The sequence below is a fragment of the Eschrichtius robustus genome, chromosome 4 (assembly GCF_028021215.1).
Source record: "Eschrichtius robustus isolate mEscRob2 chromosome 4, mEscRob2.pri, whole genome shotgun sequence".
NCBI classification, from domain to species: Eukaryota; Metazoa; Chordata; class Mammalia; order Artiodactyla; family Eschrichtiidae; genus Eschrichtius; species Eschrichtius robustus.
The window spans coordinates 152,501,384-152,518,693 of NC_090827.1; the positions used below are offsets into that span (position 1 = coordinate 152,501,384).

The following is a 17,310-nucleotide window of genomic DNA, read 5'->3' on the forward strand; positions in this document are numbered from 1 at the left end:
AATTCTGCTCACAAATATCACATGAAGAAAACTGAAGGTTTGGATTAAAAGTCTGAAGGCTTCTACTCGTGAGAAAATAACAGCTTTGGACCGTGCCCCCTCAAATTTTGGAGCAGCTGCCAGCTGTGGGCCGTGGGACGCGTCCCGGCTTGGGGCCTGAGCCCCCCAAGTGGAGGTGCTGCTGGTTCTCTGGACGCACGTTCACAGCCCCGCGGGCCCCTCCCAGGCAGGGCTGCCGTCCCCACCCCTGCTGTGGCCGCCCGTAGGCGTGCCCGACGGGGGAAAACCAGTACCCCTTGGTGTCTGCGGCTGGCAGTCACAGCTCGCTGAGTCCTGGAGGCACGGAGCCGCCCACCACAGGGGAAGGGTCCCTACTGAACGGGGGCGACGGGCACCACGCGGCCTCCCGCCCTGGCCGTCGGCCTCCGGCCACTGAGTGGGGACGGGGCCGGGCGGCGAGAGGACAGCTGGTCCAGGCTGGACCCTCGCACGTTCCTGGGAAGGGCCGACTCTGTGACACAAGGTAGCTACTGACATACAGCTCAAATGCACATAACGAAGCAGCGGTCACTGCCCAGGGCCACACGGGAGGTAGCAAAGAAAATTTAAACCCAAGCTGCTCAAACCAGTAACGTATAAGTCACGCTGTGAAAAATATTTATGTGCAGGTGACCAAGGAAAGCTCAGTGGCACTTTTCGCCTGCACGTCTGTCTCGCCTAAACACCACGAGCTCCGCGAGGGCCGGGAACATGACTTGGTCACGTCCTGGACCCACACAGACATTCCAAACTATCTGATTGTGCAGCAAAAAATAAAAGTGTGAGGCAGCGGACTCGGACGGAAAGAGGGAGGCCTCTCAGAACTGAACTGATGGGCGCAGGCCAGCCCAGAGCCGGCGGCGTTGGAACCAAAGACGGCGAAACCACGAGTCTGGAAAGTCTGGGATCAGCTTGAAAGCAAACATTTCCCTTAAACAGTCACATAAATGCCGGCAGAGGAATGGAGGCCTGAAACGCACTGCTGGTGGTGGGAGCCTGTTCCCATCTGTCCTTCAGGGAGGGCGGGGTCTGCAGGTAACAGCCCCACTGGTCAACGCGAAGAGGGACTCCTCACCTGACGGGTGACAGGATGCAGCTTCACACATGGGCAGACACTGCACTTGGAACGCAGGGAGGGTCTGTGGCCGCCCCGCGCCAAGCGAGTCTGTCGGCACCTTTTTCCAACAGCATCTGCTCCCTTTGGGTCTCTGGGTCCCGTTTTGGTAATTCTCGCAATACGTCAAACTTTTCCATTATTGTTTTATTTGTTATGGTCTCTGTGATCAGTGATCTTTGATGTTACTACTTTAATTGTTACTTTTGTTTTGTATTTTTAATTAAAAGATGTATATTGTTTTTTAGGCATAATGCTATTGCACATTTAATAGACCACAGCACAGTGTAAACATAACTTTTTTATATGCACTTTTATATACTTGTGCGATTCACTTTATTGCGATATTCGCTTTACTGCGACGGTCTGAAACCGAACCTGTGGTATTTCCAAGGTCTGCCTGTACCTGGTTTTAATTTCCATTTCTTTAATTTTCACCTATAAGAATGAAAAAGGATTGAAAAATAACAATACTCAATGTCAGATATACACAGGTGTAGAAATGTCAATTGGGATAACTTTTCAGGAAAGTACCTCGGCATATATATATAAAAAATATTTAAAAACTTAACTGCTGACCCAAAAGTCCCTACTGCTAGTAATCTATCCCAAGGAAATAACCAGGTAAGGGCATAAGGAGATAAAACCTTATTTGCAACACTGAGGTATCAGAAACAACCTAAATGCTAAGTGTCTGACAATGTGGGCTGGGCCAATCAGAAGAGCTGACCCCCTGGGGCTTCCCTGGTGGCACAGTGGTTGAGAATCCCCCTCCCCGGGGCTTCCCTGGTGGCGCAGTGGTTGAGAATCCGCCTGCCAATGCAGGGGACGTGGGTTTGAGCCCTGGTCCGGGAGGATCCCACATGCCGCGGAGCAACTAAGCCCGTGCGTCACAACTACTGAGCCTGCACTCTAGAGCTCGCAAGCCACAACTACGGAGCCCGAGTACCACAACTACTGAAGCCCGCACACCTAGAGCCCGTGCTCCACAACAAGAGAAGCCACTGCAATGAGAAGCCCCTGCTCGCCACAACTAGAGAAAGCCCACGCACAGCAACGAAGACCCAATGCAGCCAAAAATTAAATAAATAAAATGAAATTTATTAAAAAAAAAAAAAAAGAAGAGCTGACTCCCCGCCAGCCTCATTCTGTCCCAGCAGACATTTCCAGACAGGGCCACAGAGCCTCAGAACCCTTCTCAACACCACACTGGAGATACCACCACCATCCACTACTGACAGCTGACATGCAAGATAAATCTAACTTATCTGCTACGCTGGGGTAAGAGAGTGGGCCATTTACTCAGTGGATACTTTGCAGCCAATAGGAAAGATGACAGAGATCATATTTACGGATGCGGGGCAGCTCTACAACAAACTGTCATGAGAACATTATAGACAGAACATGACCCCATTTTTGGGTGAAATTTATGATAGTGGTATGACTAGGACGCCGTGAGTTCAGGGGAGGGAGGAAAGGCTTATAAAAAGTAACACTGCCCTGGGCACATGTACTTCACTGCACCACAAACCTCGGGATCATCACAACAGATGCAGAAGAAGCATCTGATGGAATCCAACATCCACCCGACACACAGCGGCCGCGCCTGATGAAGGGCATGCGGGAGCCTGCAGCCGACTTCAGGCTTGCGGGTCAGAGACTGAACACCTCCCCGGGATCAGGAACAGGAAGGATCCCACATCACAGAGTTCTAGCCCAGGGCTGGCAGACGCTGCTGTGAAGGACAGACAGTAAATATTTGGGGCTCTGTTAAGCTAAACATCAAAACTGAGATATTTTATCAGTACTTACATAACAGAAGAGAGAACAGAATTTTTATTGAGGAAACTGAAATAGATACATATTCAATACAATATGTACATAGGCATACATATCGGGTGCATTGCTGCCATTATTATTTTGAACACACTGTTATCTATTAGATAAATGAAGAATAAGAAAATTAAGCGTCTTCATTTTACTTTCACTTATTTCTTCTTTGATGCTCTTCCTTTCCTTAGTAGATCTGAGTTTCCGACTTTATCATTTTCCTTCTTTCTAAAGAACTTCTTTTAACAACATTTCTAGAAGGCAGGTTTACTGGCAACAAATTCTCCCAATTTCTCTTTGTCTGAGAAAGTCTTTATTTCTCCTCACTTCTGGAGGATAATTTCTCAGGGTACAGAATCCTGGGCTGCTGGTTTTTCTCTCAACACTGTAAATATCTCACTTCACTCTTTGCTTGCATGGTTTCTAAGGAGAGGTCAGATGTAATTCTTATCTCAGTTCCCCTGTAGGTAAAGCGTCCCCCTCCCCTCCCACTCCCTCAGCTCCTTTGGGATTTTTTTCTTTATCTTTGATTTTCTCTAAGTTGAAACCGACATGCCCAGGTGTAGTTTTTCCAGCATTTGTCCTGCTGGGTGTTCTCTGGGCTTCCTGGATCTGTGGTTTGGTGTCTGACATTGATTTGGGAAAATTCTCAGTTAAAATGTTTCAGTATTTCTTCTGTTCTTCTCTGTCTTTTCCTTCTGGATTCCCCATTATGTTACACCTTCTAACCCCACAGGCCTTAGATGTTTTGTTCTGTTCTTTTCAGCCTTTTCTCTTTGCTTTTGGGTTTTCAGGGACTCTGTTGAGATGTCCTCTCACTCAGAGGTTCCTTCCTCAGCCGTGTCCAGTCTAATCAGCCCATCAAAGGCAACCTTCATTTCTGCTGCAGGGCTCTGATCTCCGGCGTTTCTTTTTGGTTCTTCCTTAGGATTTCCACCTCTCTGCTCACATTCCCCATATGTCCTGCATGCTGTCTACTTTTTCATTAGAGCCCTCAGCACATTGACCACAGTTGTCTTAAGTCCCGGTCTGATAATTCCAACATCCCTGCCACGTCTGGTTCTGATACGTGTTCTGTCTCTTCAGATTCTGTTTTTTGCCTTTTAGTATGACTCATAGTATTTTTCTTGTTAGCTGGACATGATACTGGGTAAAAGGTACTGCTGTAAATAGGCCTCAGTGCTGTGGTGGTGAGGTGTCGGGGAGGGGACATCCTACAGCCTTGGTGAGGGTTGTCCTTGGTGAGCTTGGGCCTCTGCACTGTGAACTTCGCTTGTGCTTCTCGGGTTTTCCTCCCCACTCGGGTGGGACAAGGTGGCTGGAGTTGGGTCTTTCCTGCCCCCAGGCCAGTTTTGCTCTGATAATAGTCCAGCAGACAACGTTGTGGTAACTGGGTCCCCGGAGGTCAGGTCTTCCTCAGACGTACACGGGGCTCGGGGCACTTCTTTCCCCTCCCCTGCTGGGGGAACCTGGTCGAGTTCCTGGAGGCGAACCTCACAGCATCGCGAGGCCCGCTGTGACAGCCCCCGGGCAGGTCTCAACTCTTGGACTTGACCACCAGGAGCCTCAGTGACCCCTCAGTCACAGGTCAGGCTCTCCTGCCCAGGCTCTGCTTCCTGGGCGTTTCCAGTCCTGAGTCTGCGGCAGGCAGCCGTGTGCCCCCACGTCCGTGGTCAGTCCCCCATGTCAGGGGCAGCGGCTGGCCCTGCACCTTCCTCTCTTACAATCTAAGAACTGCTGACTGTTCAGTGCGTTCTGCCTTTTACTTGTCGTTGGGACGAGTGGAGACTTCTAAGCTCCTTACGTGAGGCACCAGAAACGTGAAGTCACGAAGTTAAAAACACAGTAGTAATAACTGAGCATGAAATTTGCAGTGCAGGCCACTAACGAGAAGAACGGACGCCTGTCGGGGTGGGGGGGATAACATTTGTTCGGTGGGGTAAAAAGTGAGTGTTGCTTATCGTCAAAATTGACTGCTCACGTTCATCTGTAATGAGATCTTACGTTATTTCACCTTGAAAATGTCTTTGCACACAGAAATACTGACCTCAGTCCAGAGCAGTCATCACTCAGAAGGCGTTGAGGGAATTCTATTAGATTCTTCTCTTGGGACTTGCCTGTGTTCTGCAGACTGACCACTTCCCAGTGGAGGTCAGGTGGATGGCCCTCGACTGCACAGGTATATGGATTCTGAAGCACGGAAGCTGCTTCCCCTGCACCAGGCCCCCGACTCCACCAGGGCTGTTTGCTGGCGCTCAGCAAACAGGTCTGCTGTGAGTCCAGGGGTGGTCTCTGCCCCCCTTGAGCTGCCGACAGCCCGGGGCGTCTGCACGGCAGCTGGATGGGGCTTGCGATTCGAGAGATGTTAGTTGTTGAAAACTTCCCACGTTGTAGGTTTTGCATTTCAGTATTGCTCTACCTTATGACATTAGGCTGGATTCATCAAGAAACATTATCGGGTCTTTAACAAAAGCGAATTTCCAAAGCCATTCAGTTTGACGTTGTTAAAGGTGTTTCTTTTCATTCAGAAAAATTTCAATCTGCCCTTAGCTCAAAAAAACCCCCAAAAAACAAAAAAACACACACACCAAGAAACTACCAGCGCCAAGGCATCAAAATATTGTGTGGCTGTGATAAGGAAAGTCGGGATATTCAGGTTTTAATTCTGACAAAAATTCACACAAATGATTACATCCAAAAGCGTGAATGAATTCCACCGTGGACACCACCGGTTCAGAACATACGAAAGATCCAAGTATTTTCTGCCAGGTATCTACTGATGAGTATCGTGATGAGCTTTCATTTAAAACCTAACGTTTTCACAAGTTTACTTAATTTGTTCAACCAAGTATTTCCCTGACCCCCACACACGTTCACCAACACGGCTGTAACACATCTCAACAAAGCCTGCTTCAGGTTGTACTGAATTAGCATTTTCTCAACTTCCTGGAAAACCCTCTCTCCCGCGGCTGTGCCCCGTAGACTCTGCGCAGAGGCCCATTCGCCCGTCACATCAAACACACCCAATAAACACCGCGCAGACTCGGAGACTCCAGAGCCAGGGAAGAGCCCTCAAACCGCCCGCCTTGCTTCTGAGGGTCGGTGTTGCTCCTAGCTGTCCGCTCCCTGAGCGACGGCTCCCGCAGCGGCTGCTGCTCTCAAACAAGCTCGCTTTCTCCGGACAGACTTCCTCAGCTGCCGCAATCAAACAACACTTAATCAACTTACCATTAGTAAGTGATTTTCCTTGCGTGACCAACAAATGAACCAATCAGAAACTTACTCTGATTGCAGCCTTATAGGTTATTCTTATTTTTGTGAAGAACTCCTGCTATGATGAGACATTCCATTTTAAATTTTCAATTCTTTCTAAACGTTGCTTTCCCCTGAGTGTTCAGTCTGATGCCTACACGTGTCATAACTTTTTATTTTAACACAGATGTAGTGTCACCGCAAGATAAACAGGATGCTTCCCCGGCTGACAGTGACAATCCAAGGACAAAACCATCCACCCGTCACCATGGCTGAAAAGCTGGACGCTTCTCCCCTTGTTCTGACGCGGCGGGTGCTGGTAATGCAGCCTCCACGGCGTCTGTGCCGACGGGGCGGGTCCATCTGCCGCAGATGCTTCCCCCGCCGTCGAGTGTGAGACAAACGTGCGTCCCTGAATGAGCGGGGCTGTGTTCCAGCGAACTATCCATGGATGGTGACATCTCAACGCAAAACTTGCACGTCACAAAATATTCTTCTTCGATTTTTTCCAACTGTTTAAAAATGTGGAGACTTCCCTGGTGGTCCAGTGGTTAACAGTCCGCCTTCCAATGCAGGGAACACGGGCTCGAGCCCTGGTCCGGGAACTAAGATCCCACATGCCGCAGGGAAACTAAGCCCGCGCTCCGTAACAAAGAGCCCGTGCGCGGCAAAACACAACGAGGACCCAGCACAGCGGAAAAAAAATAAAAGAAAAAAGTGAAAAACACTCTTGGCTCAGCAGCTGCATATGACAGGCAGGGGCCGGATCTGGTCGGTGGCTGGGGTTTGCTGGTCCTGCTCCAGCCAGCGCGAAGAGGCAAGAGAAAGAAATGCAGATGCAGATGCTTGGCGGAGCAACCCTACTTCCAGAATAAAGCCCACAGACATACTCACCCACGTCCACAGAGTTTATAAGAGAACGTTCACTGCGCCCCCTCCCCTAGGTTAAAGCAAAAGATGAGACCCACATGAGTGTCAGTCAGGAGAGGACCCTGGACGAACAGGAGGAACCCCAGCAGCCACGGTTGAGACCCTGGAGAGGAGCAGAGGCAGCCGAGCAAGGGGGTGTGACACACAAAATAGGTCACTGCATAAAGTTTACAGATAAAGATGCTGCCTCGGGGAAAACAGACTTTTTTAAATTATAAAAACAAAAAGAAACAACAAACAACTAAAAAACTCATTTTCCACCTAAAAGGCTTCATCTACAAGGGAAAAGAAAAATAGTCTACCGGCCACCTGCTGGATCCAGAAAGCCAAGCCGCTTTTTATTTCCCAAGATTCGTGAGAGGACGGATGCCAGAAGTGAAGCCCGCTGCCACGGGGTGGGGCAGCTCGAAGGGGCTGCAGAGCGCAGAGCAGGAGGGCGTCCTCCAGACACCGCCAGGCCCCCAGGGTCACTGCTCTGTCTCAGCACCACACGTCATGGTGAAATGTGCTCTAGATTCTCTGGAGGACCAGGAAGAGGGCCCATCTGAGAAATCAGCTTTACAACGCTGGCACAAAACCAGAGAAACTGCAGACAGCCCACATTCAGAAAACAGCCCGCTGCTACGGACTTGGACACTACAGTGATCTTTTAAAGAGCAACGAAGGACCGAAAGTCTGAGAAAACAGGGGAATGGATTATTTGCCTACCCAGAAAATACCCTGGACTGAGGGCAGAGCTCAGGCTGCCTTGGGCATTAGTGTGAACTTGGGGAATTCTGGACTCTCTCCAATTCTTCCACTTCAGGGCGGCGTTCACGGCTCCACGCTGCCTGTGGAGAGGACGAGGGGACGCATGCACAGGACAGACTCGGCAGGAGTCAGCAGTCTTACACCTGCCCTCTCCCCTCACAAGCCAGAGCTCCACTAAGAACGTGTCACCGTGCTCCCCTCGCGCCGACTGCTGGCCTGAGACACCACCGCCCCCAGGGGTGAGTGAGCCCAGACCCTGCAGACCGGCTCTAGGGAGCCAAGGGGGCAGTGACCGCCAGCCACAGATCGGGGAGGCTTTGAACTTCAAAAAGGACAGTAAGTGCAATAACGTGAGAACAACAGACGCTCAAAGCCATCTGATCGTGACCGGAGGGGCCGGGAGACCAGCTCATTTTCTGTAAACAAATGAAGGAAAACGTCACGCATTTGCTCTGCTGTTCTGTACAGAGTGGATCTCGGGAAACCAAGTCAGGGAGCGCGTCCTGATGGAGGCCTCCCCGCCATCAGTGGAGGCGGGTGATGGAACAGGGGGCGCGCGGTCTGGGTGCCTCCAGGCCTCACGGGCTCTGCGGGGCCTGGCTGCCAGGACCGCATCTGCGAGAGCCCCGTCCGGACCGAGGGACACTGGAAGGTGCCAGAGTCCGACGGGGCCTCTTGGTCCCACCCACACACAGGAACGTGGAGACAGGAGGGGCGCGGGGGGGGGGGGGGCCCTGCGTGGACCCTGGACCAACTAAACCCCGAGAGACGGGAACGCCTCACCCACTAGTACCTGACGCTAATAAGGAATCAGCACTGTCGTCTCGGTTTACAAAGGTGCTGTAGCTCCGTGTTTTAAGAAAAATCCTTCTCTTTGGGGAACGAATGGCAACGTTTCCAGATGAAACAACAGGAAGGGTGGGGGCAGGAGATGAACAGGTTTCACCACAAGCTGACAACTCCTGACTCTGGATCATAAATACATCGAGTTCTTTACGAGATCTTGACTTTTGTACGCTGAAAATATCCTATAATGATTTTTAACGGTGTCAGCATTTTATTTTCCTGCGTTCTTTGCCTTTCCCCAGCACTAGAAAACCCTTCAAATATCCAAATATGATTCTTTTTATCTACATTTACTCGAGAAATTTAAACTCTTCTTTTATGAATGAATTCTATGAACAATGAAAGAAGACTTTAACAATATCACTCCCTAGGTTGTGTCTTAAAGATCAGACGTGACATCCACTGACCTAACAGAATAAGCCTGTACTTGAAATTATAACCCTCTTCTGAAACACAACAGTGAGAAAACACTGCCCAAATGAATTGCTAACGTATCTTATCTTTGAAAGAAAGTTGTGCCTAGGTTTTATCAGCTGGCACTGCTTCACCAGCCACTGCCCACACTGAACAGATTTCTGAGGCCTGTGTCCCCACCCGCAATCACTGCCCCTCAACAAGGGCAGGACAGTCTCAGTGTTCAGAATTGCAGAAAAGGTTTAAAAAGAACAGCCGTTTCCACTTTCAGGATATTTGTACCACACAATATTTCTTCTCAACTCTCACAGATTTGACTTCAACTGCAGTTAAACTTTACTGACACAGAGTTCCTGGCTTCACCTCCGGGCGGCACGAGTGAGAGGCCACCCTGCGCCTCCTGAGCGAAGCGGGAGGTGTGAGTGACGATGGATGAAACCGGCCAGCACGTGGCCGTGAGCTCAGAGCAGGGTCGAGCGAGACGTCCAAAGCCAGGACCCCGGAGAGAAAAGCCCCTCAAAGGCCGTGCTGCGGACGCAGGGGTCCAGGTGGATGTTCTGACACTTACCTTCTTGGAGGCCTGGGACCAATTTGTAAACAATATCTTGCATGGTTCTGTCATGACTGCCAAAAAGAACAGAACAGGTGGGTTAGCCAGAAGCATCAATTCTCTAATTCTCGAACGTTTTCCATTTAACAATAGTAAGCTCCGCAATCACAAATTTGGAGTTTTGGTTGAATTTTGCTTCTAGTTTGCACTTCAAAACAAGTCTGTGCTAGCAAAAGTGACATATGGCCGGAAGGAACCCGTTGCTGAATCTGGGCTCTAGATGCTTGTGAACATTTCAAATGAGGAGGAGGACACAGGCAAGGTCCTTCGGTGACCAGCTCCCTCTGCCCCTGGGCTTCTCAAGTCCTAACAGGTATCAGGCAGCCTGGGCTGTGCCAGACCAAAGGGAGTTTCTCACACTTTCCTGACCAGGGTCCGCGACAAGAACTACCTTTCACACTCCCATGTACGCGAACGCGTGGCGCGCGCGCGCACACACACAGAAGCATAAAACACAGCTGGCCTCCGGCAGACACGACACCCTCCGTATTTCCTACTAATGCCACCAGCTTCTTAGAAAGCTCGTCCGACCCACAAGGACAGGACGCTGGGTAGAACCGCTGCCACACGGCTTGACATCCAGGCCGGCTGGTTCCTCGGTCTTAACCAGAGAGCGGCCTCTCCCGCCCACGACACACCTCAACTCGGGGGTGAAAGTGCAGCCGGCCCCCTCCTTCAGCCCCGCCCCTCCTGGCAGGGCCCCCACCTGCCCCGGGCCCCAGGCCAGCGCCTCGGCGGAACGGCACCGACGGGGCGGGCCGGCCGAGCTGAGCGGGGCCTGAGGCGGCGCCGCTTACCCGATGTACTGCAGAGGGTGGCTCTGGTGGATGACGATCCTGCACGTGGGGCACGTGTTGTTCTCCTCCAGGTACTTCACCAGGCAGCTCCGGCAGACTGCAGGGAGCGCGCACGTCAGGGGGATGCGCGCGCGCGCGCGGGCGCGGCACAGGGGACGGGAGCGCGCACGTCAGGGGGATATGCGCGCGCGCGTCAGAGGGGACGGGAGCGCGCACGGCAGGGAGCGCGTCAGAGGGGTCTCCGCTCCTCCCGGCGGGGGTCCCCGAGGCCACGACGGGACACTGGTGACAGGCCCGCCGCCCGGGTCCACCACCACGGAGGCGCGTCAGCTGGCCCTGGACAGAGCTGAGGCCCAGAAACAGGAGGGGAAACGGGAGGAGCAGCTGAGGGGGCCGCAGACGCGCCTTCACGTCCAGTCACAGGGGCTCCGCCACAGGGGCGAATAGTTACATTCTAGAAGTTAGCCTGAAAGATCACCGGAATTTCTTTGTACGACAAAATTAGATAAAATTCGCTGAATATAACATAAAATACTGCCAGCCAATATCTAAAAATACAATTAACTTTAAAATAAAAATTCTATCAAAACTGGCAAATATTTTATTTTCTAAACTGAAAAATACAGGCTCAAAACTCGTCAGTGTTGGAGGATTCGCTGTACTTTAGGAAGTGCGCCTCGGCATCCTGGGCCGGCCTCACAAGAGGACCCAGCCTCCAGGGAAGGCTGCAGCCTGCTGTCAGGGGCAGGGGGGGCGGGGCGTAAAGAAAGGCGCGCCCAGCTCAGCGCCAACCCGGAGTCCAGACCTCCCGACAGGCCACTGGCCCGAGGGGCAGACGAGCAGACTTCTCTGTCTACAGAGTTTAAGGAAATCATTTGCAACCGGCAAAAATAAGCATTTCTGCCCCCTAGAAGCGAATATTCTGTCATACCACACGTCATGGTTTAGTTGTTATATCGAAATACCTAAATTTTCCTGACTTTCTTAAATGACATCTCTACTGAAATTACCCAGTGTTTTGACTTCAGACAATTTTTCTCATTTATCTTCAAGATCTCCTTTATTCCTGCTGCCGTGTCCTGCCTTGTACTTGAGCTAAAAGCATTTGGTCAAAAAAGCCCAAGTATCAAAGAGCACACAGAATATTCCGCACATACATGTGTGCAGATGCTTGGTCAGACACCGCCCCCCCCCCCCCACCACGGCTGTCTAAGGCCACGTTCTAGAATATTCCACACATGTGTGCAGTCACCGCCCCCCCCACCCCCGGCTAAGGCCACATTCTAGACTATTCCGCACATACACGTGTGCAGACACTCGGTCACCGTGGTCGCGTCGATGAGATACCCGCTGCATAGGCGGCAGGTGATGTGGGCGTTTATGTCCCAGAGTTTAATCTTTCTGGTCAACATCTTTGGCTTCTGCAAAAAAAAAAAACACGTATTAACTAATACATGAAATGGTGTGATGTGTCATCAAAGGTTCGGGTTCAGTGGAAATCGAGCTACAGTCTGTGTGTCCAGGAGGAGCTCAGCGTGAGCAGGGCTGAGGCCAGGTCCCCGCCCTGCGGCCCTGCTTCCACCACGAGACAGGCAACCACCCAGCCGCCCCGGGAGGACTGGATCATCCTGCCCCCAGGGCAGCACTGGGCCGCAGACGTGCTGCCGCTTCTCCCCCTTCCGGGCGCCCGGGCCCTCTCTTCCTGCCCAGAACCCCACGAGGCCGGCTGGCGAGGTGGCGCGAAGCAGGGGAGGTTTGTGGAGCAGCGGGAGGAGAGGCCAGGGGGCAGGCGGGCCGAGCTGAGTCTGGGTCCGGGCAGAAGAAAACGTGGTCTCTCTGGAGCTCTGGTTCCTCCGTAAAGCTGACCACACGGGAGCAGCTAAGGCCCCCCCACCCTGGGAAGCACAGCCCACAACACGGCATCGTAAAAGTCCAAGCGTCTGTGCACTGAAGTGTGGACGCGTCGTCTCTGCCGCGGTGGGCGGGTGCCCTCCAGAGCTGTGGTGGCTCTGACTGGCTCTCCTGCCAGACCGCAGGCGCACGAGGGCAGGGTCTTGTCATCTGACCTAATACAATGCTGTGCAGCAGGGGAAACAGTCCCCAAGGTAGCACGTCCTACCCAAAACCTGTGTGTCACCTCACATGGCAAAAGGCCCTGAGGCGGGAGATGGCCCTGGAAGCCCCAGGGGGACCTCGTGTCACCGCAGGGCCCTTACGAGGGAGCAGGAGGCTCGCAGGCGACAGAAGCTGCCTGTGGGCTGGGAACAGGGGTGGGGCTTCTGGGGGCTGGAAGGAGCCTCTCCGGGAGGAGCAGCCCTGCCCACACCTGGACTTCAGCCCCGTGAGACCCGTTCTGGACTCTGGCCTGCAGCGCTGGCAGGTGAGACGCCCATGTGGCTGCAGCCGCTAGATTGCTGGGGACTCCCTGCAGTACAAGCAGGAGGCTCGCCGGATGCTGACGCCCTGCAGGGTCCCGGGATTTTCAAGACAAGCGTCACTAAGAGCACTCCGCAGAGAGAGACAGAAACACGCTCCGGGAGACGGAGGGGCTCCGCATCCGCGGGGGCGGCAGGCCGGACAGTGCCGCCTCGCCCAGCGGCCACAGCGCACGTGGCGCACGGGCTCCCGCGGCTCAACACTGTTTGAGGGAAGGCAGAGGGAAGGAGACGGCTGGGCGGGCGGACAGGCCGAGAGGGACCCGGAGGGGCGGGGCCCCCTGGAGACTAAATCCTCAGCTGCGCTGAAACCCAGCAGAATCGCGTGTCAGTGCAGGTGACGCAACCAGCAAGGCTGCCAGGCTCAGCTCACCTATAACACGGGAGAGCCTCTAAACCAGCAAGAACGCCCTACGACTTTCATAGAAAGTAAGACGTGAGGCAGACACTCGTGGTTCGCACCCAAGTCTCTCCTCTCCCCTCGGTCACAGGCGAGAGCCGACACGTGGTCCCCGCTAGAGACACCTCTCCCTCGGCCCCTGCAGTGGGTTCTGAGCTGTCAGGAGAGACTAAAAGGGGTGGTTCTCACAGGGGCTCCACGGGCCAACCCACGGGAAACGAGCCCACGTCTGCAAGGCCCACTCGCTCTGGTGTCATGGTCACCACGTGCTGTGCCAGGCCCGGCCTGACCACTCGGACCCACTAGGACCGGCTCCGTGAAGAAGGGCCCACACGCCTCGTGGAGCAGGAAGTAATGGGAAATAACCTACAAGAAGAGAAACCCTAGTCATTCCCAAGGGAAGCAAAGCAGAGACGGGAGAGCGCTGACCGGGCAACGTCCCCGGCTGGACGCCGAGGCCCAGGCTGTGCCGTCCACCACCGGCCCGACCGAGCCCAGCACTGTGCCCTCGGCTCACTGGGCGCTGTTTACACACTGGACATGTTCACACACGTCACCAACCCAACAGCCAGACCAAAACCAAAACCAGCTCCGAAGTCACACAGACCAGGGGTTGGGGTCAGTGTGAAATGTTTAGTGGCAACCAGGCAAACAGACACAGATGTGTCTGCACACGAGTGTGGACTCACCCACTCACTCCCAGCTCTGTCTGCTGGGAGCGCCCGGGAGTGACCACTCCGGGGCAGCCCTAGGACCCAGCGTGTCCACGCCACGTCTGCCGCAAGGGGCCAGTGCTGCCTGGACACGCAGCCAGCTCCGGGCTGGGCAAGGAGCATAGCAGGACCTGGGGTCCCCCTGTGCTCAGACAGGGGACATCTACCATCACTGCTTACTACAGCAGGATAACACAGAAGCCCATGAGGCTACACAGACAGACAGACAAGGGACACCCTTCCTCACAGAATGTGAGCTGATGAACGGAAGGAGGGCTGCAAGGTCATCACCCAAGGACAACTGCAGTGACCACTCGCTTAGGAATCCTCGGTGGGTGGTCAGCAGCAGCGAGACTTCGCCAAGGAAGTGAAGGTTCATAAAGCCTCCAAGCGTCTCCCCACCAAACACTCATCAGCCCCAAGGGAGGGCGGGACCCTCGGGGGAGAAACCCCTAGAGGTCCCCGACTGGGTGACCAGGTGACACCCAGGTGAGGACCGGCCAGCCATCACGTGGAGAAGGACACAGCACCCCTGGCAGGACTCCTGCCAGAGGGGCCCCCCCACCCCGAGTCCCCAGGGGAGAGGTCACTCTGCAATGCCATCAGGGTCGTAAAAGCTAAGGCCAGACAGGGGGCCAGGCTGTCCAGGCGCAGCGCCCGCCAAGGGGCCTGGGCAGCCAGCTCTGCCCACACGGGGCCTCCATGCCGGCCTCAGGCGCACGAGCAGCTGCCGTCGCGAGAGGCCAACGCTCACGGTCACCACCGCCGCGGCACGGTCCCCAGGCCGCCCTGCACAGTACCCGACACCCAACACCAGACACCAGGTGGGCGCCCATCCGGACAGAGAAGGAGGGTGGCTCGAGGCTCTGGGTCCTGTGCTCCCCCGCCAACTGCGGGGCCCAGGCGGCAGCTGGGACACTTCCTGGGACAGCAGGCCCGCCCGGAGAAGGCCGCATCTCCCACCTCCTCGCGAGGCCGTCTGTCCCCTCCTGCTGCCTCTGCATCGGACGCTTCCGGCTACGGGTGCGACGCGGTCACTCCTCGTCCGCCGTGCCCTCTGCGCTCTGGCTCGTCACGTCTGTGCCTGCCTTGTGTCTCTCGCTGTCTTTCCATTTTCTAGCACAGAAACGGCACCTGCTATTCAATTTCATGTCATTTATGTGATGCACACAGCCCTGTAATTACAGTTTTGCTAGAAGTTTTAGATGAGTCCCACGTAGCAAACAGTGGAACAGAGTTGATCAGAAATGTTAATCAAGAGAAAACTTGAGTATATATAAATAATTGTGCCCTAATCTGCTCTGGAGCTGCCACACATTAAATTTTAAAGGAGTTACAAGGCACTGACTTTTTCTATGGCTACAACAGACTCATAAGGTGTAATTCATGGTAAATTTAATCAACCCACATGCACTGAAAAAAGAGGAAGATCAAAGTTTACACTGCATTTACCTGTACACACAGCCGGATCGTCCGCTACATTTTTGAAGCCTGTGGAGACACACGGCGGGACGAGGCGTCACCCACACGTGCCGTCCACACAGAGCCTGGCTCCCCGGACCAGCAGCTTTGGCTGCTCAGGCAAACGGTCTCTTCCTTTACCTGCTTAAAACAACCAAAAGAAAAACAAGCCTGGTTGACAGTAAGGCACGGACCACGGAGACATGGGCAGGTCTTGGTGGCAGCCTGGTGGCACTGAGGCCCAGGGGCTGCTGGGAGGTGGGGGCATGCAGGGGCTGCACCACGTGCTTTGGGGACCAAGAAGGCAGGTCAAGGGCCCAGGAAAGCTCCTGGGGAGGCGGTGGGCTTCAGGGTGACCTAGTGGGAGGCTGGGCCTCAGGGACGCCGGGGAGAGCGAACCGTGTTATTTAATTTCTGTGATGCTTTTCGCATCTCACGCCCTGTGAAGCTGTCCCCCGGGCCGCTCACTCAGTGACCCGAAATGAGGACGCCCACAGGCTCGAGCCGGGCTCTGGGCCACCACGGACAACAGACAAACCAGCGCGTGGGGGTGGAGCAGGCGCATGCAGGCTTGCGTGGGGCCTTGGGGCCTCAGCCAGGTGCGCACAGGCGAGCACAGGTGCGGGGCTAGGACGAGCGGCAGGCCAGCCAAGGGGCAGCGGAAGGGCGGCAGTGAATCGGTAGCACAAGGCCCCTGGAAGGACCTGGCCTCAGCTCGGGGTAACGGGAGCTGCGGGACCAGAGAGCCCAGTTGCTCTCGGAGCTCTGAGGGGTGGGGTGGCTGGGCGTCCAGAACCTCGGTGGACCCCCCCTCGTCTGCCCGTGCTCCCCCTCCTCATGGAAGCCCAAGGTCTCCCCACCCATCAGGGGGGCAAGGGGGCAGGGCCCGGGGGCTGCTCCCTTCCGAAAAGCAGGGGTGGAAAGCGCCAGGGCCCCGATACCACGAGAGGCACCTGTGGCTTAACAACAGTGGTTAAATGCCACCTGGGGACAAGGGGCCTGACACTCAAGTGATTCATGTCACACCCAACTTATATCACTTTTACTCTCCAAGTTTTCCCATAACTGCATGTTTTAGTAAGTAGTCTTTAAAGCTCAATTAACTTTTACAAGAAAAAGGAAGAAAGGGAGGGAGGAAGTGGGCCAGTTATTCAGGGAGATTAAAAGGCACTTGCAAGAGAACAAAGAGGAGCCCCGAACGAACGTGGGTGTAGACCAGACCCCTGTGAGGGTGGAAACTGCTCCACCTACCGTCCACACAGCGGCCACCGAGCCCCTGAACTCTGGCCAAGTCTGAATGCAGCACCTCAGTGTACGCAGTTTGGTTTAATCTCGGTGTGGCCAGCTACACAGTTATAGATGCTTGACGTGAGTTCTTAGACATCAGTGAACAAAAAAGACACAACTCCCTAGAGCCCACGTTCTCATGGAGGAAGACGGACAATAAGTAATAAATGCCACGAACAGGTACATTATTTAGATGTCAAAGGTGACAAACACGACAAACCAGAGCAGGGAGAGGGGGTCGGGAAAACAGGGCGGTCGGGAACATTTCACCGAGAAGGTGACATCTGAGTAATAATATAATATTATGAACAACTTTATGCCAATCGAGTTGAAAGTTCATAAGAAATTGATAAATTCCTAGAAAAATAACTCAGCAGAATTGAGGCAAGTGGAAACAGAACCTGCAGAGTTCTAAGGAAGCTGACCCAGGCT

At 53.9% G+C, this 17,310-nt stretch overlaps 1 protein-coding gene across 4 annotated transcripts in view; it reads right to left on the reverse strand.

Moving 5' to 3' along the window:
* PCGF3 (polycomb group ring finger 3) overlaps positions 1 to 17,310 on the reverse strand; it is a 55,289-nt gene that overhangs the window by 24,375 nt on the left and 13,604 nt on the right. The window contains exons 2-6 of one of the 4 annotated variants that reach the window (XM_068543627.1): positions 15,583 to 15,732; positions 15,094 to 15,246; positions 11,886 to 12,003; positions 10,583 to 10,679; positions 9,744 to 9,799 (exon numbers count right to left, since the gene is read on the reverse strand). In XM_068543627.1, coding sequence (XP_068399728.1) covers positions 9,744 to 9,799; positions 10,583 to 10,679; positions 11,886 to 11,994 — 262 coding nt within the window. In that variant the 5' untranslated portion in view covers positions 11,995 to 12,003; positions 15,094 to 15,246; positions 15,583 to 15,732. Of the gene's footprint in view, positions 1 to 9,743; positions 9,800 to 10,582; positions 10,680 to 11,885; positions 12,004 to 15,093; positions 15,268 to 15,582; positions 15,736 to 17,310 lie in introns of all 4 variants that reach the window. The other 3 variants (XM_068543630.1, XM_068543629.1, XM_068543628.1) reach the window with 3 other exon arrangements.